This window comes from Mirounga leonina, unplaced genomic scaffold (genome assembly GCF_011800145.1).
Source record: "Mirounga leonina isolate KUSES-001 unplaced genomic scaffold, KU_Mleo_1.0 Mir_151, whole genome shotgun sequence".
Lineage (NCBI taxonomy): Eukaryota > Metazoa > Chordata > Mammalia > Carnivora > Phocidae > Mirounga > Mirounga leonina.
This window is the reverse complement of record NW_023270377.1, coordinates 57,107,403-57,130,931: the sequence shown is the minus strand read 5'-3', so window position 1 is coordinate 57,130,931 and position 23,529 is coordinate 57,107,403. Positions and strand designations below refer to the sequence as shown.

Sequence of the window (23,529 nt, the reverse complement as noted above, 5' to 3'; positions counted from 1 at the left end):
CATACACATGCATGTACACGCACACCAATTTAGCTGAAAATCACCAAATGTATTTGAAGCTTTGTTTTCTATAACTATAAATGATTATATACTTTATAATTAACATTTCTATAAATCTGAACCTCCTGTATGTTTCTAAATTGGGAGCAAAACTGTCCCATAGCTCAGAAAGCCAGTCTATAAGCTCCTATCTCTAAGCACCTGTTGAGAAACTTTAACAAGTTCTATCTATAAATATCTTAACAGTAGGTGCAGTGACACTGTCCAAGGTGCTGTCCTTCAGATAACACACAAACGCCTTAGCTTCCTGTTGAAATATCACTTCAAAACTTCCAATGCCAGCTTTAAAAATCCAAGGATGCAGTGAAATCAATAGCCTCGTCATGTTCAAAGCTTTAAACATCTAACGATAGCCAAGTTATATTGCTTCTAAAAACTGATAAAAACAAGTCACTTTGACTCACTAAACCCTAGTGAAAAAATTAATCATTTTCTTAATAAAACATCTGTTATCAGAAGTTACAGCATGTATGAATTTTAAAAGTATTTCCTTATCATAAGACGCTTGCTGTTTTCCCTATTCTATATTGAATCTTTGGCAAATAGTCTAACATCAGGAGAACTTTGTTTATAAGAGATGTAAAAAAAGCCTATCATTAAGTCTTATCCCTTCTTCACAAAGTGTCTCAAATTTGCTTTTCTCTTCAACTGACAGTTTCTTGAAATTATTTCATTATTTCCTCCATGAACTACTACAAAAACCTTCTAGTTGTTCTTTTTGCCCCAAACTTCTTCCCACTCAAATCCATTCACAGTGTATTGATATGTAGTTGCTAAAGCATCAACTCTTATTAACTAAGTTACATAATCCTGCACATCAGGCCTAAAGTGAATAAAATCCAAATTTCTGACTTAACAAAATTACAAATTATCAATGCCAATACATAATAGGGCTGAATCTCACAGGCATTATGCCTTTGAAAGGAGGAAGGCACAAAAGAATACAGAATATATGATTACATTTATATGAAGTTCAAGAACATGCAAACATGGGGGCGTCTGGGTAGCTCAGTGTCACACGTACTCTTGATTTCGGCTTGGGTCATGATCTCAGGATTGTGAAATCAAGCCTTATGTCGGGCTCCATGCCCCTCTCCCTCTGCCCCCGCCCTTCTCTCTCCCTATCATAAAATACATACATACATACACATACACATTTATACATATATATATACACACACATATATGTATATGCAAACATATATATATATATATGCAAACATAATAAATGATGATGGAAGTCAGAAGAGTGATCACCCTGAGTGAGGAACTGTCTGAGAAGGGTGAGAGAAATGTTCTATACTTTGATCTACATGGTACTTATTCAAGTGTATACATGAGTACAAATGCATCCATATCTCAAAAAAAAGAAAAATAAACTAGACAAAAACACCTGTGAATATTTACTGATCACAGAGAAGATAAGAACCTTCTAAGTATAAAAGTAATAGAAGAAATCAAAGGAAAAGATTGATAAAAATATTTTCAACAGACAACACATATAATTAATATATTCTCATGTACCTGTACTGCATAAAGAACTCTAGAACAAACATCAGCAAATTAAAGCTTATGTCCTATTTTTGTATGACCCTAGTGCTAAGAATAATTTTTACATTTTTAACGTAAAATGTAAAATGCAGAGAAAAACATGCAAGAAAGCAAAATATCTACTTGGGCCACTAAAGAAAAGTTTTCCAACCCTTGCTCTAAAACAAATGCAAGAAACTAATAAATGCCATTACTTATGAAGGCAAAACAGAGGAATCAGAATGTGGGTGGGAACAAGATTTCTCAACGTATATCCAACGTGTCAATTTTCTCTTTGAATCATGTAAACATTTTATCTATTCCAATGTAAGGCCTATCTAAAATTATTCAAAGAATAAAAATTTTAAAATATCAATATTCCGTGGATGGAAGGGGAGAATTTGGGTGTATCTGATAGAATTCTAAATGTTTATAGCCTTTGGCCTAGTAATTCCACTTGCAGGCATATCCCTTAGAGAAGTACCCAGACATGTACCAAAAAGAAGCCTGGAAAATAATATCCATTAGCAACATTCTCTGCAATAAAAAATCAGAAATAACAAATGCCCATACATTATGCTAAGTGAAATGTTAAGTCATGTAAAGAAAAATACTGTGTGATCTTATTTATATGTGGAATCCAAAAATGCTGAACTCAGAGAAACAGAGACTAGACTGGTATTTGCTAGGGACTGGGGTGGGGGAAATGGGGAGATGCTAGTCAAAGGGTACAAACTTTCAGTTATAAGATGAGTAAGGTCTACAGATCTAATGTACAACACGGTGACTATAGTTAACAATACTATACTATGGAAGTTGCTAAAAGAGTAGATCTTAAGTGTTCTCACCACAAAAAAAAAAAGTTAATTATGTGAGCTGATGGATGTGTTTTAACATCCTTATTGCAGTAATCATTACACAATATATAAGTGTATCAAATCATCATATTGTACACCTTAAACTTACACGATGTTGTATGTCAATTATATCTCAATGAAGCTGGGAAAATAAATAAATGCCCACAAATAGGAAGTACTTCAAAAAACTCTGCTACTTCCATACTATGGACAATGACATAGCAATGAAACATGAAATAAGCCAGTCACGAAAAGACAAATATTGCATGATTCTACTTATATGAGATACCTAGAGTAGTCAAATTCAGAGATAGAAAGTAGAAAGGCAGCTGCTAGGGACTGGGGTAGGAAGGAAGTGGAAGATATTATTTAATGGGTGTGGAGCTTCAGCTTGGGATGATGGAAAAAGGTGTGAAAAGGGATGGTGATGATGGTTGCACATGTAAGAGTACTATATACCACTGAGCTGAACACTTAAAGATGGTTAAAATGGTAAATGTTATTTTATATATATGTTACCTTAATAAAAAACACACTTAAAAATGAAAAAAATATGCTGAATTAAAAATCTATATTCAACAAAAAAACACACCAATGTAGCAACATTAAAAATAAGTCTATATGTAATGACATAGAATGATCTCTAAACTCCAAAATAATTTAAGTGTAGTATTACAATCCCAATTTTACATGAGAAAATGAAGTTCAAAGAAACAGTGTTACTTTTTCACAATCATATAGATAAAAAGTGGGCTGATATTCACTTTCAGGTTTGTGATTCCAAAACCCACTCTTCCCACTTTAAGTACCAGACTGAAATGCAGAAAAAATAGTTGCATTATGCTAACATGGTTCTGATTTATTTCCCTTTCATTATTATCTTTACTATTATTTAACCAGTAACTAATTTTTTTTATTATTATGTTATGTTAATCACCATACATTACATCATTAGTTTTTGATGTAGTGTTCCATGATTCATTGTTTGCGTATAACACCCAGTACAACCAGTAACTAATTTTTAAGGTATCATTTTGAAAAGCACATCCTAAATATCATACACTTGCATTTCTGCTCCAAAGTAAATGAAGGTTTAGGTTTTGTTTGTTCTAAATTTTAAAAAGCTCCTTCAGGGGTTGGTTCAGTCAGTAGAGCATGCAACTCTTGATCTTGGGGTCGTGAGTTCAAGCCCCACATTAGGCATAGAGCTTATAAATAAATAAACAAACAAATAAATATTTGTTGAAATAAAAAAATCAAAAAGCTCCTTCAGCTTATATAAATAACCTGTTAAGGAAATGTGCATAATGAGCTTCAAAAAAATTTTTTTAAATAAATAGTATTTAGCTTTTTACAACAGATGTTCATAACAAAATCTCCCATAAAAGTGATATACACTAAGTATAACGGATATCTATTTTATTTTCAAAAGCAGTTAATCCATTAAATAACTTTTAGAATGTTAATTTCTAGCGTTTCTTCAAACACCAGAAATGTTATTTTTCTTTCTCAATGGTAAGGTCCAGTAAGAAAAACCAAAAGTTAAAAAAAAAAAGACTATTCCGAGAATTCATTAAGAATTTCTGTTCTACACTTAATATTACATCATTAGCAATGGACACAACCATAGTTATTCAGAGTTGTTTACCCAAAATGGATGCCAATTATGCCAAAAATATGGAGAAATTCCCACTTTTTTTAAATTTAAATTCAATTTAGTTAACATACAGTGTACTATCAGTTTCAGGGGTAGAATTGTGTGATTCATCAGTTGCAGATAACACCCAGTGATCATTACATCAAGTGCTCTCCCCTTAATGCCCATCACCCAACTACCCCATCCCCGCACCACCCTCCCCTCCAGCAATCCTGTTTGTTTCCTAGAGTTAAGAGTCTCTTATCGTTTGCCTCCCTCTCTGTTTTTATCTTATTTTATTTTTCCTTCCCTTCCCCTTTTTGTTTCTTAAGTTCCACATATAAGTGAAATCATACGGTATTTGTCTTTCTCTGACTGACTTATTTTGCTTAGCATAATTCCCTCTAGTTCCATCCATATCATTGCAAATGGCAAGATTTCATTCTTTTTGATGGCTGAGTAATATTCCATTGTATATATATACCACATCTTCTTTATCTATTCATCTGTCGATGGACATCTGGGCTCTTTCCATAGTTTAACTATTACGGACATTGCTGCTATAAACACTGGGGAGCATGTGCCCCTTTGAATCACTACATTTGTATCCTTTGAATAAATACCTACTAGTGCAATTGCTGGATCATAGGGTAGTTCTATTTTTTTTTTTTAAGATTTTATTTATTTATTTGAGAGAAATTGAGAAACAGAGCATGAGCGGAGGGGGAGGGGCAGAAGGAGAAGGAGACTCCCTGCTGAGCAGGGAGCCCGATAAGCAGCTCAATCCCAGGACCCTGGGATCATGACCTCAGCCAAAGGCAGACGCTTAACTGACTGAGCCACCCAGGTGTCCCAAGGTAGTTCTATTTTTAACTTTTTGAGGAACCTCCATACTGCTTTCCAGAGTGGCTACACCAGTTTGCATTCCCATCAACTGTTAGAGGGTTCCCCTTTTTCTGCATCCTCGCCAACATCTGTCGTTTCCTGAGGTGTTAATTTTAGCCATTCTGACCAGTGTGAGGTGGTATCTCATTGTGGTTTTGATTTGTATTTCCCTGATGCCAAGTGATGTTGAGCATTTTTTCATGTATCTATTGGTCATCTGTATGGCCATACCTTCTTTGGAAAAATGTCTGTTCATTTCTTCTGCATTGCTTGACTGGATTATTTGTTTTGGGGTGTTGAGTTTGATAAATTCTTTATAGATCTTGGATACTAGCCCTTTATCTGATAAACCATTTGCAAATATCTTCTCCAATTCCATAGGCTGACTTTTAGTTTTGTTGAATGTTTCCTTTGCTATGCAAAGGTTTTTATCTTGATGATGTCCCAACAGTTCATTTTGCCTTTGCTTCCCTTGCCTTTGGAGATGTGTCTAGCAAGAAGCTGCTGCAGCCAAGGTCAAAGAGGTTGCTGCCTGTGTTCTCCTCTAGGATTTTGATGGATTCCTGTCTCACATTTAGGTCTTTCATCCATTTTGAGTCTATTTTTGTGTATGGTGTAAGGAAATGGACCCGTTTCATTCTTCTGCATGTGGCTGTTCAATTTTCCCAACACCATATGTTGAAGAGACTGTCCTTTTTCCTGTTTTGTCAAAGACTAGATAACCACCGAGTTGAGGGTCCATTTCTGGATTCTCTATTCTGAAAATTCCCACTTTTTAAAATCATACAAACCATTAAAATATGTTCTGTGTGGCTCAAAAAACCTGAAAAACAGTCAGCTAAAGAAAAACACAACTTACCAACTATATGTCAGGAAGGCTGGATGGAAGGTAGGAAGGAAGGTAGGAAGGAAGGAAGGAAGGGACACACAAAGCTAATCCAAGAAAAAATTACTGCATGGTTTCAAACATTCAAGATACTTTGGGGGTGGGGGGACAGTTAAGTAGAAGAATGATTATTTAGAACATAACCAACACTGGGGCGCCTGGGTGGCTCAGTTGGTTAAGCGACTGCCTTCAGCTCAGGTCATGATCCCTGGGTCCTGGGATCGAGCCCCGCATCGGGCTCCCTGCTCAGCCAGAAGCCTGCTTCTTCCTCTCCCACTCCCCCTGCTTGTCTTCCCTCTCAGGCTGTCTCTCTCTCTCTCTCTCTCTCCCTGTCAATTAAATAAATAAATAAAATCTTTAAAAAAAAAAAAAAAAGAACATAACCAACATTCAAAAACAATTTGACACTCAGACCAAAGAAAAGAAAATAACTATCCAACTGCTTGTAGATTTTTAAGCGCTGCCAGCCGCGTCACTTCAAGCAGACCTGAATTCAAATCATAGCTCTGGTGCTCATCAGTTATGTAAATTATGGCCTAATTTCCTAGTCTCTTTAAGCCTCAGTATTCTCATCTTAAAACAGGTATATTCCCGCCCCTACAGGATTGTTACGAACAAAGTACACATTGCATTAAGTCACACAGTCAATTGTTACATGTAAGCTCCGTACAACCTCCAAAAAGAAGTTACCATCTAAAAGATTAATGAAAGCTGCTACAGATACTGCCAGGACCCTGGCTACTGATCACTTGTCTATTTATTCCCATCATAAACCAAAATGAAAATACCAGAAGAATATGTGAGAGTAAATTTGAATGTGTTCTCTCTCTTCTTTCTGAAATATGTTTTGCTATCTTTATTACTAAAAGTGTTAAGAGTCTGTAACATGTATACCTGGATTCAAGCCATATAAATCTGTTTCTCTAAATAAAGTCATCCCATATCCTTTAGGAATTTACAAAATAAATAATTTTCCACTGCCTTTTTACTATATAATTTGGGTCTCATTAAAAACTGCTTGACCTGGGGCGCCTGGGTGGCTCAGTCAGTTAAGCATCTGTCCGCCTTCAGTTCAGGTCATGACCCTGGGATCTTGTGATCAAGGCCCACATCGGGGTCCCTGCTCAGTGGGGAGTCTGCTTCTCCCTCTCCTCCTCTCTCTGCCCCTCCCCCCTGCTTGTGCTCTCTCGCTCTCTCTCCCTCAAATAAATAAAATCTTAAAAAAAAGGAAAAGGAAAACTGCTTGACCTAGAACTGATAAATTTTGATGCAACTTCTCTGGAATTTACACAAGTGTTTCTCAAAGTGGGTCCACAGACAAAAAGTTTCAAGAGCTCACAGACTAATAAAAATTTTCATGATTAAAAAAAAAACAAAAAACTTCTTTATTTGCATTGATAATTCTCAACATAGATTAATGGACTAGTCCAACACAGAGCAAGGACTTTGTAACCAGAACTGAGTTTAAAATCTGATTTCTTGGAATACTGCTCAGCCAACAAAAAAATGAAATCTTCCCATTTGCAACGATGTGGATGGAAGTAGAGCGAAATAAGTCAATAAGAGAAAGACAATTATCATATGATCTCACTGATAAGTGGAATTTAAGAAACAAAACAGAGGATGGTAGGGGAAGAGAGGAAAAAATAAAACAAGATGAGATCAAAGAGGGAGACAAACCATAAGAGACTCTTAATCACAGGAAACAAACTGAGGGTTGCTGGAGGGGAGGGGAGCAGAGGGATGGGGTAACTGGGTGATACACATTAAGGAGGGCACATGATGTAATGAGCACTGGGTATTATATAAGACTGATGAATCACTGACCTCTACCTCTGAAACCGTTAATACATTATATGTTAATTGAACTTAAATTTTAAAAATGGAAAAAATAAAATTCATTATAAAATGAAAAAAATAATAAAATCTGATTTCTAACTGTTACTAGCCATGTAACTCCTCTACTCTTTGGATTCCTCATTTACAAAATGAGGATAACAGTACCTATTCTTACAGAGGTGTTAAGAGGAATAAATGAGTTAATATTTGTACAGGGCTTAGAATACTGCATCTTTGTTAAAATAAAAACGGTTAGACTTTAGTTTTGGTTAGCGTTTCTCAAACTGTGATCCATAACAAAATCTCAGAGATAAATACTTTTTCCCCTAATTTCAATTATAACCCTTTATCCTTTCATGGAAGGATATTATATATAAAATACGTAAGAACATAAGAGGTAAGGTTTCTGTGTTGAAGGTAATTAAATTAGCCTCTGATATTCATATCTCACATAAAGTTTATCCTCTGTGATGTCATAAAAATAATTAAATTGCACTAAAAAATTGCAAGTATTTTTGTAGGGAATTAATTCAACTGAAATTCAATTTTGTGGCATTCTTTGGGTCAGTATGGAATGTTCATTCAAGCAACACAAGCACAGAAAGTTAAAAAAAGAAATCCTTTAAAGTTAACTACTAGTTTGTTTTGTTCAATAGCTGGAAGAGCATAGGCCATACAAAGAGGCAAAAAACCTAAAAACATGTATTAATTTTTTTTTAGTTATGTTTAACATATATCCAACATTCTGGAAATTCCAGCACAATAAACAGCACCTTATTTTCAGGCATAAAATGAGTGCTAGGTATTTTGGAAGCACAACTTTGCTTACCGAAATTATGAACTTCAAGCTCTTACCAACTCCACTTCCATGTAAACCCTATACTCAAGAGAGGACAGACAGCAGCACAAGAACAGTCTACCAAGCTGTGCTCCCCTTCCCCCACATACAACCCATCACACTCATTCCCTGAGCCGCCGAAATGATACCTGGCGGGAATTTTTTTCCAACCTGCAACAAAACATTCAAAACTGATACTATGTCTTAGATACATTCGACTACTTTGGCAGTGAAGAAGTAATTGAAAAGACAATAAAAGGGCTTTCATAAAGTAATCTAATTAAGATTTGCCTAAATTTGTCAACAAGTTTTTGCAATAGCTATTCCCGAAGTTTACTTTAAAATCTTCTAAATGATTCATCTCACTTGTTAAAATGTCACTTATTAAGCAAATTACTTATATTAATGTGTCATCATAATGTGTTATGCTTTGGTTCCCTCACCTGGTAATTTATGCATTAAATTTGTAAAAACCTTTTTCTTACCTCACATTTAATCCTCCTCCCTCCATCTCGGTTTTCAGGGAAAACTAACTCTTCAAGTTAACCTTAATTCTATTAAAAATTCTGTTTAAAAAGGTTTTGCTTTATCAGCATGTATTAATAACACTTTTCAAGTTAAGAGGGTTTTTTTTTACATTATAAAAGTACTTGTTCATAAATTTAACCCGAGCAGTTTATATTACATTTAACAAACAAATGTACACGTATTTTCCCCTATCAATAGAGCTGACAGATGGTTTTACAGGAAACTATTTTTAAGTACTAGTATGAGTTTTTAAAGACCCAGTATCTTGTTTTGTGAACACAGGTAAAGCAAATTGAGAAAGGTACATTCTAAATGCAAGAGACAAGAAATCTAATGCAGTGAATCCATCAAAATCCTCTACTGACTTTCTTCTTGACAGAGTCATCAAACCCTATGTATTTCATTCAGCAACACAAATGACTAGAAACAATATATTCTATCTAGATAGGTTACAGAAGCATGCAAACATTGTAATCTAATCCGAGTCCAGCTCCTACTCCATGGAGCTCCGGCACAGGCTTCAAGAGTAAAAGCTACCTTTATAAAGGAATATTACTCAGTCTTTTGCAAACACAGATGGAGCTAGAGAATATAATGCTAAGTGAAATAAGTCAGTCAGAGGAAGACAAAGACCATATGATTTCACTCATATGTGGGATTCAACAAACAAATGAACAAAGGAAAAACAAGAGACAAACCAAGAGACTCTTTTTTTATTATTATGTTATGTTAATCACCATACATTACATCATTCGTTTTTGATGTAGTTAATGATATAATGATAGAGAACAAACTGATGGTTACCAGAGGGGAGGTGGAGGGGGGGATAGATGAAATAGGTGATGGGCATTAAGGAGGACACTTGTTTGTTTTTAAAGATTTTATATATTTGACAGAGAGAGAGAGAGCACAAACAGGGGGAGCGACAGGCAGAGAGAGAGGGAGAAGCAGGCTCCCCACTGAGCAGGGAGCCCAATGTGGGGCTCAATCCCAGGACCTGGGATCATGACCTGAGCCAAAGGCACTTAACAGACTGAGCCCCCAGGCGCCCCTAAGGAGGACACTTATGATGAGCACTGGGGGATGTATGGAATTGTTGAATCACTATATTGTACACCTGAAGCTAATCTAATACTGTAAGTTAACTATACTGGAATTAAAATAAAAACCTTATTTAAAAAAAAAAAAAATATATATATATATATATATATATTGGGGTGCCTGCTTCTCTCCCCCTGCTTGTGCTCTCTCCCTGTGTCAAATAAATAAAATCTTTTAAAAAAATACATACACACATATATACATAAAAGCTATGTTTAATCCTTAGAAAATCAGGTACTTTTTCTATATACTGTTAAAGTTTTCCCTCAAACATCTATTTCTTCCAGAGGTTGGACAACACAGAATTGGAGTTAATGCTATGGTCAAGACAGAAAGGGTGTGGTAGGAAGGACTGATGCCAAACAAAGTTGGTTTAATCACAGGGACTGACAACTTTCAATTATGTGACTTAAGCAAATCATTTTAACCTAAGCTTTGGTTTTCTCATTTTCAAATGAGGATGACAATAAGGCATACACATCTCACTGGAATCTTTGATGATCAAGACCTAACAATTTAAAAAGCACTAAATAAACAAAGTGCTATAAAGCTATTCATTATTATTTTAAGTTGGACCTACCTGAGGCACCTGGGTAACACAGTTGGTTAAGCATCGGACTCTTGGTTTCAGCTCAGGTTATGATCTTAGGGTCATGAGATAGAGCCCCGCATTGGGCTCCATGCTCAGCATGGAATCTGCTTAAGACTCTCCATCCCCTAGGGTGCCTGGGTGGGTGCCTGGGTGGCTCAGTTGTTAGGCGTCTGCCTTTGGCTCGGGTCATGATCCCAGGGTCCTGGGACTGAGCCCTGCGTTGGGCTCCCTGCTCAGCGGGGAGCCTGCTTCTCCCTCTCCCACTCCCCCTGCTTGTGTTCCCTCTCTTGCTGTCTCTCTCTGTCAAATAAATAAAATCTTAAAAAAAAAAAAAAAAAAAGACTCTCCCTCCCCTAAAATAAATAAATCTTAAAAAAAAATTAAGTTGGACCTAGTTGTTTGGTCAGATAGGCCTTTTGGTAGGTCTGGGGTATTTATATCATAACCTACAATCCTGCTTCTCAAACTGGGGACTGCACACTGCTGGAAATACAGAATAAAGTAAACCATGAGATGCTAAAAACTTTTCCTTGAAGTCAAGTGTCTGGAGCTACACTGTGTACCAAAAGCCCCCCACGTTCCTCATCCTTTGCAGTTAGAGCTCTTAGATAGAAGAGTTCAACAAACACAGGATTCTCACTATTTTCATAACACCCTGTATTTCATAACACCCTGTATTTTAGAGATAGGCAGTTCTGCCCATTAGCTCAAGACTTAGTCTGGTTTAAGGCAAAACTTTGTTAAGAATTTTGTTTTTGTTTTTAAAGAAAAAAAGAGTATTTCCCAAAACATCAAGAGTAAAAGAAACACTATGTTATTTAAAAACACTTAAAAGATCCATATGGGGCACCTGGGTGGCTCAGTTGGTTAAGCGACTGCCTTCGGCTCAGGTCATGATCCTGGAGTCCCGGGATCGAGTCCCGCATCGGGCTCCCTGCTCGGCAGGGAGTCTGCTTCCCCCTCTGACCCTCTTCCCTCTCATGTGCTCTCTGTCTCTCTCATTCTCTCTGTCTCAGATAAATAAATAAAAAAATCTTAAAAAAAAAAAAAGATCCATAAAAGAATAGAAAGAATGAGATTAAAGAAAACTGAAAAAGTAAAAAACAGAAAACAGAAAACCAACCCCCTCTGGATTAATTTCAGCCCCTCCTAGGTTCCAGAAACCTGACTAATGGATGGACCCAGAGGATATGCTAATAAAGCATTAGCTTTCATCTGTAAACTTTTTTCAAAATGAAACAAAACAATACACATTGCTATTATTTCACTGATACAGTATTCTCAAAAAGACAAAACTCAAGTGATGGAGAACAGATCAATAGTTGTCAGGCTTCAGAGTGGCAAGAGTGTGACTATAAAGGGATAGCATAAGGGACTTTTTGGGGGGTGAAGTGTTCTGCACCCTGTGTGCTGGTCGTTACACAAATCTATACATATGCTAAAATTCATAGAACTGTATGCCAAAATAAGTCAATTTTACTATATGATAATTTAAAAAATAAAATACACATACTCCTGAATTTTATAAATGAAATTTATATTTTATTTTTATTTTTTTTAAGATTTTATTTATTTATTTATTTGACAGAGAGAGAGACACAGTGAGAGAGGGAACACAAGCAGGGGGAGTGGGAGAGGGAGAAGCAGGCTTCCCGCCAAGCAGGGAGCCCGACACAGGGCTTGATCCCAGGACCCCGGGATCATGACCTGAGCCGAAGGCAGACGCTTAACAACTGAGCCACCCAGGCGCCCCAAATGAAATTTTTAAAAAAATGTTTTGCCCAACAAACTAACAAACTTGCCAATAAATAATAATAGTTTAGAATTTTTAAAGAATTCTCCAGCTGAAAAGATTCTGTACATCAAATTAGCATATGAAAGAGCCAAATAATTTCACTTTAATGCACCAAAATCCAAGTTTCTTCACAAAATGTCAGGTTTAATTCTGATTTGTAAATCAATACAAATAGTGCACCAACCTACTAATTATAATCTAGAAATAGGACATCATCTCCAATGCTTACACTACTGAAACAATCAGGGTAACACAGTCCAATCAAAACTCCCCTGGAAGGAAAGGTGACACAGAAGTTGTTGTTGGTTTTTTGTTTGTTTGTTTGTTTGTTTAATTTTCCACACCCTTTTTCTTTTTTGTTTTACTGAGTGAAATTAACATTTAATAAACTGTGCATAAAGTGTACAATTTGATATAGCATATGTATATACCTGTGATACCATCACCACAATCAAGAATTACGAACATTCCATCACCCAAGTTTCCTCACACCCCTTTTAATCCCTCCCCCACCCCTTCCCCTTCCCCATCCCCTTGACCCCAGGCAACCACTGATCTGCCTTCTGATATATTTAGTTTGTATTTTCTAGAATCTTATATAAATGGAATCATATAGTTTATGTTCTTTTCTGGACTGGCTTCTTCTACTTAGCATAAATTATTTTGAGATTAATTCATGTTACTATGTACAGAAAAAAATGTTAACATTACATCTACCTCCTACATAAAACTGGTCTACATTTTCTACAAACTGGCTTACATACTAAAGGAGCATCTTCAATAAGCTACATAAGAAGTTTCACATAATGAACAAATTATTATTCTTCAATTACTGTTCTTTTGAAAAAGTTTTCTAAGCATTTTTTAAAGTTTTCTAAGCATTTAAAATAGCAAGAAAAATGTCACCCTGCAGTAAGTGAAGACTCTGATTCTGTTTTCAAATTAATTTTAAAAAGCACAGATTCATATGTACTATTAAAAATACTTCCCACAAAGCTTTGTTTATAAAATTCACCAGAATAAAAAGATTAGCTCTCATACTTCCCATCAGGCAAAGTCTGGCAATTTTTATATTTTTGTGTCCCAGTAAGACATACTTTTGCTTCAGTAACCCTTGTTTACAGAAAGAGTAAATTCTTGTTTATCTAGCTGAACCCATAGCTATCGGTTAGTATTCAGTAACTTTAAAAACACACTTTAAAAGGTAAGTGTAACTCTAAATCTGTGTACATGTGAACAAGATAATCTTCCATTTTTTCTAGTATCTCTCATTACCTTATTAGTGTACTTTGCAAACAAGAAAACCCCTGAAAATAAAATTTTAAAGAGAACTCTAGGGGCGCCTGGGTGGTTCAGTCAGTTAAGCGTCTGCCTTCAGCTCAGGTCATGATCTCAGGGTCCTGGGATGGAGTCGTGCATTGCAGCGCGCTCCCTGCTCAGCGGGGAGTCTGCTTTTCCCTCTGCCTCTGCCCCTCCCCCTGCTTGTGCTCTCTCTCTCTCTCTCTCTCTATCTGCCTCTCTAATAAATAAACAAAATCTTTCAAAAAAAGAAATTTAAAGAGAATTCTAATGACTCATGGAGAAAGGACCTAAAACACCTACACATTAGGCAACAAACCCCACAAGAAAAAAACACTATTTAAGGGGTAAGCAAACGAAAGAATGCGAATAGATTCTTTTACAAAAGAAGTGTTCTACATTTGTCATGCCAGACATCTATGAAAATCATTACCAGTATCTTGAAAATAATATTTTTTTAACAATGAAATTTCAAACTCTTGGTGCCTAACTCCATTTTGATTTCTTAAAACATTAAAAATGTAACTCAACTGAATAACTGCCAAGTAGCTCCTGGAACAACTTAATCTGCCCTCCTACCCCAACTCTCCATTTAAAACTCTTCATATTTAAGCCAGTAAGCCTATATATGGTGGACATGGTGAATCCCCAATTACCTCCCTGTCTCTTTTCCATCGCTCCTCAACATCATTCATCCTAGCCACACTGATAGTCCTTTCAAAGCAGCAGGGCCTTGAAATAAGCCATTTATTCTAAATAATCAATCTCTCCTTTCTTTCCTCCTTCCCCTAACATATTAGCTCCCACTCAATCTTTCCCTCCCAGCATAACCATCATTTCCTCAAGGCAACACCACACCCTCACATGCACATGCTGTCTCTCTTCTTTATGCACAATTAGAGAATGGCATCCTATGTTTATATGACCATTTATTCAATGTCTGTCTCCTCCACTGGTTTGTAAGCTCTATGAGGGCAAGAGTTTTTACTCACGATTACACCCCTCAGCATCTAGCACACTTGAAAGAGGTGCTCCATAAATAATGTGTCAAATGATTAGAAAGAGTGAACTAAAGATTTAAAACCAAAGCAAACCTGTCAAAGTATTTATATTTAAAACAAGAATAAATTTTTGAGGCAATGTATATATTTACATTATGTCTAATAACCAAGAGAGTAAACAAGGTGAGGGAAAAGTTAATTTTTAAAAATTAAATTAATGGAGAGAAACATAGCATTAATAAATTAAAATTCAAAATAAACCAAAGTTTCCCATTCATAATTTTGTCTCTCTCCTAACATTCAGATGTTCTTTTTTTTTAAATATTTTATTTATTTGTCAGAGTGATAGAGAGCACAAGCTGGGGGAGGGGCAGAGGGAGAGGGAGAAGCAGACTCCCCGCGGAGGAGGGAGCCCAATGTGGGACCTGATCCCAGGACCCAGGGATTATGACCTGAGCCGAAGGCAGACGCTTAACCGACTGAGCCACCCAGGTGCCTCCATTCAGATATTCTAATGGAAAGCTTAAAAGTGCCCTAGGCACTAATAGATACATCATCACTGTACTGTCCCTTTCCTTACTAGTTGTTTTTGTTGTTGTTGTTGTTGTTGTTTTTTAAGTCATCTCTATACCCAATGTGGGGCTCAAACTCTCAACCTCAAAATTGAGTAGCATGGTCTGCCAACTGAGCCAGCCAGGTATCTGGTCCCTTTCCTTAGTAGTTTTATATCAATTGTCTAAAACAAAAATAGAGAAACTAAAAAAATATAACCATAGAAAATGGATTTTTTTCTCACCAAAATAAGAAATGATGAACTTAAGAATTAAAACAAGTTTCAAACGTTGTAATAGGCAAATAAGTAAATAATTCCCAGTAAGTTAAAAAAAAAAGTCCAAATCCAACAATGTAATTACACATTTATTAATATAATTATTCAATATTTATTTCTACCACTAGTCTAGAAGCTTCATAAAACCAGAGAATGTTAGATTCTACTACCCACTATCTATTTCCAGCACCTAAAACACAAAGCATTTACTATAGAATTAATAAATAAGTCAACTGCATTTCTGGTGACTTTAAGGTATCTGAAGAATATAATCTTCAAATAAGGAGTAATATGAAAGCTAAATCTTCTTTCACATTCATATTTAGTAATCTGATTATTGAAGACAAAAATATATCATAATTTCAAATTAAAGAATTCCCAATTTTCACAGTTTCAAAGTAATCACTTTATCTTTTTAATCTCTGCAAATCTTTTTTACTGATTATAATTCTATGAAGGTATTTTGTTCTGAGTTCTGTGCACTATACAATAATATATACCATATTTCATCAATTCTAAGATGCATATTTTCACAATTTAACACCTCTGATATCAAATTACTATAAGAAACCAGGGTATCTAGTTTAAATGGATTTTTTTTTTCCTTTCTTCACAATAGCTTTAGCCTGAATGAAATACAATAAAGTATGTATGCTCCTAACCAAATTCATTTTTCCCCTAAGGGTTAGAAAAACATATCAGACGAATATTATACAACAGATAACAAAACAAAGACTTGATTACATTTAGTTTCAGGCCATTATCAGGATCTTACCATCACCCTTAACTGCTCCACCTCTGAAAATGTTAAGTCAAATATCCCTCCCCCTATGCCCAGCATATCTGTTCTTGAACCTCCTCAGGTAATTAGATCTACGACCCTTCCATTTTTCAGTCCTCTGTTATGTTCCCTCCTACTCTATGTTAAGCTCTATTCCACCCATCAGTTCAATCTTTCTCACCCCAAAATTTCAATTCTCTCACCCCCATCCTCCTGTCACACCTGCTCAATCAATCCTACTTCCTTATAGACATCTCTTACCTGGATGTCCCAGGTACACAAATCCAAAAAACTGTCCCAAACTGGGGCACCTGGGTGGCTCAGTCAGTTAAGCATCCAACTCTTTTTTTTTTTAAGATTTTATTTATTTTTGACAGAGAGAGCGAGCGAGCACAGGCAGGGAGAAGCAGCAGGCAGTGGGAGAGGGAGAAGAGAGCCTGATGCGGGGCTCGATTCCAGGACCCTGGGACCATGACATGAGCCGAAGGCAGACACTTAACCGACTGGCCACCCAGGCGCCCCAAGCATCCAAAACTTGATTTCAGCTGAGGTCATGATCCCAGGGTCGTGAGATCGAGCCCCACGTCGGGCTCCGTGCTGACTATGGAGACTGTTTGGAATTCTCTCCCTCTCTCTCTCTGCCCCTCCCCCTACTCTCTCACACTCTCTCTCAAAAAGCAAAACAAAACAAAATTGTACCAAACTGGCCTCATTAAGTCTCTCCCAAGACTTGCTGGTCCTTCTACATTTAACATATCAGTGAATGCCATCAAGATTCATTCAACTGGCCCAGTCCAGAAACCCAGGAGTCACACTTGATTCCACTTCTCTTTGAAACTCTCACATCAGTCACCACAACCAGTAAAAAAATCAAGCTGTCAGGAAAACAAAGGCTATCGCCAGTGCACCCAGTGCACGGGCTTTAAGTAGCACTACTCTACATAACTGAATTCCTCCCCCACGGCCCCCCAACCCCAACCCCAACCCTATTCTTCACCTGCACCACAAACCCCTCCAGAAGGTGTCTCCATACCTCCACCCAATATGAAGTTACCTAAATCAGTCCTTCTCAAACTATGTGTGGTGGACTTTTGTAAAATACGATAAAAATGGGGGCACCTGGGTGGCTCAGATAGTTAAGCGTCTGCCTTCAGCTCAGGTCATGATCCCAGGGTCCTGGGATGGAGCCCCGCATTGGGCTCCCTGCTTAGCAGGGAGCCTGCTTCTCCCTCTCGCTCTGCCCCTCCCCACCACTCCTGTGCACTTTCTCTCTCTCTCTGTCAAATAAATAAATAAATCTTTATAAAAAAAAAATAAAATGAAAAATTGTTTAAAAACATACAGAAATACTAGCACAATTTGTTAGATTCATGTGACAAAAAAATTCCTCAAATGGCTATAAAATTTTCTAAATGCTCATTTATAATTGCTATAGTTATCTAGTTGTGGACCCGAAACAAACAAAAGCACTAAACCAGACCACAACTGGCCTGTACCCCTAACTTGCATTTCCTTCATTTGCACTGATTTGTTCATTACAATACCATGCAGTGCGGTCTTGACCTGAACCTTAACCTAAACCTAACCTGAACCTTTCTGTCAAAGAATTACTATGTTCTTAGCTCACTTCTGCACTCAAGAGAACATAAACTAACACATAGTTCTACCAGTTTTCCTCTTTGCTTTATACCCCTCTCTCCATCAAAGATTAGCTCATCTGTAGTTTCTCCTTAACCCTCTCATCTCAGTAAGTACCCTGGATGCCTCTCTCTTCTTTGAAATAACAGAATCCCCTCCTCTATTAATCCTGCCTTCTCAACACATGAAAAGCAACAATACAGAAAAGTTCCACAAGTTAAGAAAAGTTCAAATGCCTTTATAAGCCACAAAATTATTTCCACATAGAAACACTTCCCAAAGGTGGGGGGGGTGGTGGAGGGTGGGCAGGGATACTCAGGGACAGGGCATCATAGGGATTCGGCAAAAAATGCAGCATTAAAGGTAACCCCTGCCCCCTAAAAAAAAAAGAAAGAGAGAAAGAAACACTTCTCAATGGATCCAATCCAGAGCAGGGGATGGAATTCACTTAGAATATCAATACAGCACATATTTGCTATGGAATAAGCCTTCCTGTATGGAAATGATACTAAATAACATTAAAGTCACAATTAGCAGACCAATCCATGATTCGTCTTGTGAAACAAAGCAAATCTATTAGTCATTATTAATTTTATTTGAGCTATAATGGAAAGAAAACACTGATTATAATGAAATGAATCAATTAAATAAACAACTGTACTTACGTGTTAGATGAAAGATTCCATCACAGGCACTGATATGAGATAAAAAGGCATTTCCCAAGCCTTGACCATTGTGAGCTCCTTTCACAAGGCCAGCAATATCCACTACATTTAGAAAGGCAGGAATTTTGCTGAAAAACAAAAGATGGTTTTATTATAAAATAGTACTAAGAACCTGTTTATTAGCTAAATCGATTTTGAAAATATTCTACATAAAGTAATCCTTTCCCTTCTAGAACAATGTTTAGAAGACTCTCAAGAATGATTTGATAGGGCGCCTGGGTGGCTCAGTCGTTAAGCGGCTGCCTTCGGCTCAGGTCATGATCCCAGGGTCCTGGGATCGAGTCCCACATCGGGCTCCCTGCTCAGCGGGAAGCCTGCTTCTCCCTCTCCCACTCCCCCTGCTTGTGTCCCTGCTCTCGCTGTCTCTGTCAAATAAATAAATAAAATCTTTAAAAAAAAAAAAAGAATGATTTGATAAATAAATACCAAAAAAAATAAATAAGAAATAATCTTTTACTACTTTAGGACTTTCTTACCTAGGAAAATGAAGGAAAACTGTAAAGCAGAATAGATGTTTTTATTGTGTCTACAAAGAACTAAAATTCGTACCATTAATTTTACTATACTGTTCTGCTGGCCCATGCATATGGACACAAAAGCAAAGGAGAACATTTTAAGAATATACTGATAAAAGGTAATCATTATAGAATGAGCCAACATATTTTGTGATGGGCACTGGACTAAGTGATTTACATGTATCATTTCAAAGTTCAAAACAACTCCATCAGGTAAGTGCTATTATTAAATCTACTTTAAAGATGAGGAAATTGAGCCTGAGAGGAATTAAGAAATCTATGTACATTCAGGGGATTACTCAGCTAGTGGTAACAAAACTGGGATTCAAACACAGGATATCTGGATTTGCATTTAATCATCATGTAGGTTATATAGACAAAAAATGCATATAATGATGTGAACTGGTTATCAGCATGGTAATAATCTAGTCGTTAACAACAGCAACAGAAATAAAGGCATATACAAAATACCCTTTGCTTTGTTCAAAGTAAAGGCATAGTTAACACAAGTTAGAAACCAAGTTAGGAAAACCAGCTGGCCATGTAAATATGGAGATTAAAGGACAATTGACCCTTGAATAACACAGGGGTTAGGGAGTGCCAACCTCCAGGCAGTCAAATATCCACATATAACTTTTGACTCCCCAAAAAACTTAACTACTAATAGCTTACTATTGACCAGAAGCCTTACCAATAACATAAACAGTTGATTAACATGTATGCATATATGTTGTATACTGTATTCTTACATATAAAAATAAAGTAAGCTAGGAAAAGAAAATGTTATTAAGAAAAATCATAAGGAAGAGAAAATACATTTATAGTACTGCACTGGAAAAAAATGTGTGTATAAGGGGACTGCACAGTTCAAACCCATGCTGTTCAAGGGTCAACTGTACTATAAATTACTGTCAATTTTTTTTATTTGCTTAACTACAAAGAGGCCAAAATTGTTATAGAAAAAATGAATATGGGTTCCCATTCAATATTTTTATTTCCACAAAAGCATCTAATCAATGTTTACTAGCAAAGGAAAAGGGAAATTTTGAGAAATTAATTCCCTCACTGCCTAAAATTTCAACAAATTTGAAGTCTAAGAGCTTTATGATTGTTGTTGTTCTCTTGAGGTCTCTGAAAATTTCAGCAATGTCACATGACCACACAGTCTAGCAGTGACAAGGGCCCACATCTAAAGAGTAGGAGTGGGGAGAAAAGATAGCACAATAGCAGCTGGGGCCTGTACAAGGCATCTCGGCAGGAGAGGACCAAGGACCAAACCAGCAGTGTCCAAATCAGCCAACAAGACAAAGGCGTCAAGAGATTGGCGACATATAAAGGAACTGAACAAATAAGCACATTAATGGGACAACTGGAGAAAACCAAATGGAATCTATGAATTAGATGGTAACACTGGATCAGTGTTAATGTACTGATTTTGGTGGTTTACTGTGGTAACGTAAGAGAATGTCTGGGGGCACCTGGGTGGTTCAGTCAGTTAAGGGTCTGACTTTTGGTTCCAGCTCAGGTCATGAGCCCAGGGTCCTGGGCCCTGCATCGGGCTCCCCACTGAGAAGCTCCCTCTTCTCCCTCTCCCTCTGCCCCTCCCCGTGCTCATGCACTCTCTCTCACTCTCTCAAATAAATAAAATCTTAAAAAAGGGGGAGCAAATATGTCTGTATTTAGTAAATACAAATTTAAGAATTTAAGTGCAGTGTGCCATCATGTCTGCAACTCATTCTCAAAGGTTCAAAGAAATTTGGGTGAAGGGTACACAAGCATTCTGTGGGGAATTTTGCATCTTTTATATAAATTTGAAATTATTTAAAAATAAAAAAGGTTTCCAAAAGAAAACAGAAGCCAGTTTGAAGAGCCAATTTCAGGAATATAATTTGAACCATGTCCAATCACTGACATATTGTAACCAATTGAGTAACCCTTCCATGAATGAATACATGAGTGAATAAATGAAGACAAGAAAGCTCTTCCTTACAGTAGGCGGCCAACAAATAGTAAGAAGAAATGAGGGAATTATAAAATCACCATGTGGCAATCATCACTGTAATAATTAATTCATTAAAAAAAATCAGTGGATGCTCAAACTAATGGATGAAAGCATCTGCATTTGGCTCAGGTCATGATCCCAGAGTCCTGGGATCAAGTCCCGCATCAGGCTCCTTGCTCAGCAGGGAGCCTGCTTCTCCCTCTGCCTGCCACTCCCCCTGCTTGTGCTCTTTTTCTCTCTCTCTGACAAATAAATAAAATCTTTAAGAAAAAAAAAAAAAGAACTCTTAAGAATTGTTGATAGATTGGATGTAGGGGTGAGGAAAGAGAGGAACCAAGGATAAATCTTGGACTTTGACTTAAGCAACTGAGGAAATAATAGTGCTATTTATTGAATTATAAAAGTCCTGAAGAACAAATTTGGCACAAGGCAGAGTGAAATGAAGAGGTCCATTTTGGACATGTCAAGTCTGAGGCACCTATTTAGTCATCCAGGTGTCAATGTCAAGAAGGTAATTAGAGGGGCGCCTGGGTGGCTCAGTTGGTTAAGCGACTGCCTTCGGCTCAGGTCATGATCCCGGAGTCCCGGGATCGAGTCCCGCATCGGGCTCCCTGCTCGGCAGGGAGTCTGCTTCTCCCTCTGACCCTCCTCCCTCTCATGCTCTCGGTCTCTCATTCTCTCTCTCGCAAATAAATAAAATCTTAAAAAAAAAAAAAAAGAAGGTAATTAGATATGTCTGTAGATCAGCAGAGTTCAGGAATAGAGGCAGAAACTTGGGATTTATCAGCACATTTCAAATGGTGAGAAACTAAAGGCAAACTAAATTCTCAGTAATAGGGAAATAAACTATACATTCATATAATATAGTATTAAACAAAGTTATATTAGAAATTATTATTTAGGGCGCCTGGGTGGCTCAGTTGGTTAAGCGACTGCCTTCAGCTCAGGTCATGATCCCAGGGTCCTGGAATCGAGTCCCACATCGGGCTCCCAGCTCAGCAGGGAGCCTGCTTCTCCCTCTGACCCTCTCCCCTCTCATGCTGTTTCTCTCCTGCTCACTCTCTAATAAATAAATAAATAAATAATCTTTTAAAAAAATTATTATTTAAATCTGTATTTTTTAATCTAGAAAAATATTAGTAATATCCCAAGTAAGAATATATTCTATTTTTGTAAGTATGTGTGTATACCTTCAGGGAAAAGTATGGAAGGTTATACCTCCAAAGTATTTATATCTGTGATATCAAGGGAGAAGTATAGGTGATTTTTACTCTGCTCTTTATACATTTCCATACTGTCTGAACTTCCTACAATGAACCTGAACCTGTATTATTTTATTTTTTCTAATTAAAGATATATATAATACGTTTGTTACAAAAACTTCAAACAATATCAACACAAGAAAGTAAAAATCAAAAAAATAATAATAATAAATGAAAAGAAAGTAAAAGTCACCTAAAATTCCACTACCGGAAGATAATCGTCAGTTTCATACATTTTCCCATGAATATACATGTATATGTATAATTTTACATGAATGGAATCATAAATACAGGCCACTTACTCCCTCTACTTCATATTCCCCCCCCAAAAAATAACTGCAATGTTAACAGCCAGATGTATCCTTTCTCACCTTTCTCTGTGCTCTCTACATTATAATCACCCATAATACATTCATGTTGGAGAAAAAAACACTTCTGTATTTTTCTTTTAAGTAAACTACGCCACACATGGGGCTCAAACTCACAACCTCGAGATCAGCAGACACATCTTCTACCAAATGAGCCAGGCAGGCACCCCCTATATGATTTTAAATATATTACTTACATATTTTTACTCAGCCTATATAGGGTCAACAAATAAACAATGGCATAAAGATTTTCTTACCTTGCTGGTTTGTGGTACTGGCAAAGAAAGTCAAACCTTTCATCTGGCACAGGTACTCTGCTCTCATTAGGATCAATAGTGCAGAATGGGAAGTTTTCTGCTGAAGCCTGACTATTGGTTAATACATTGAAGAAGGTAGATTTCCTAAAATAAACAAAAACAATTTCAATCAATTCTTAGGGTTAACATTGAGAAAAACTTAACCTCATTTTCATGTCAATGCTCAAATAAGATCCATGATAATTATAAAACCAATCTGGGAAGGGAAGGTGGAGAATAACAGGAATGAATGAAATTTACTAACA

The 23,529-nt window shown here is 36.7% G+C and overlaps 1 protein-coding gene across 1 annotated transcript in view; it reads right to left on the bottom strand.

Annotated features, from left to right (window-relative positions):
* Positions 1-23,529, bottom strand: part of OLA1 (Obg like ATPase 1) — a 187,409-nt gene that overhangs the window by 148,058 nt on the left and 15,822 nt on the right. Inside the window, exons 3-4 of the mRNA XM_035007737.1 lie at positions 23,225-23,368; positions 18,761-18,888 (exon numbers count right to left, since the gene is read on the bottom strand). Of these exons, the coding sequence (XP_034863628.1) occupies positions 18,761-18,888; positions 23,225-23,368 (272 nt within the window). The remainder of the gene's footprint in view (positions 1-18,760; positions 18,889-23,224; positions 23,369-23,529) is intronic.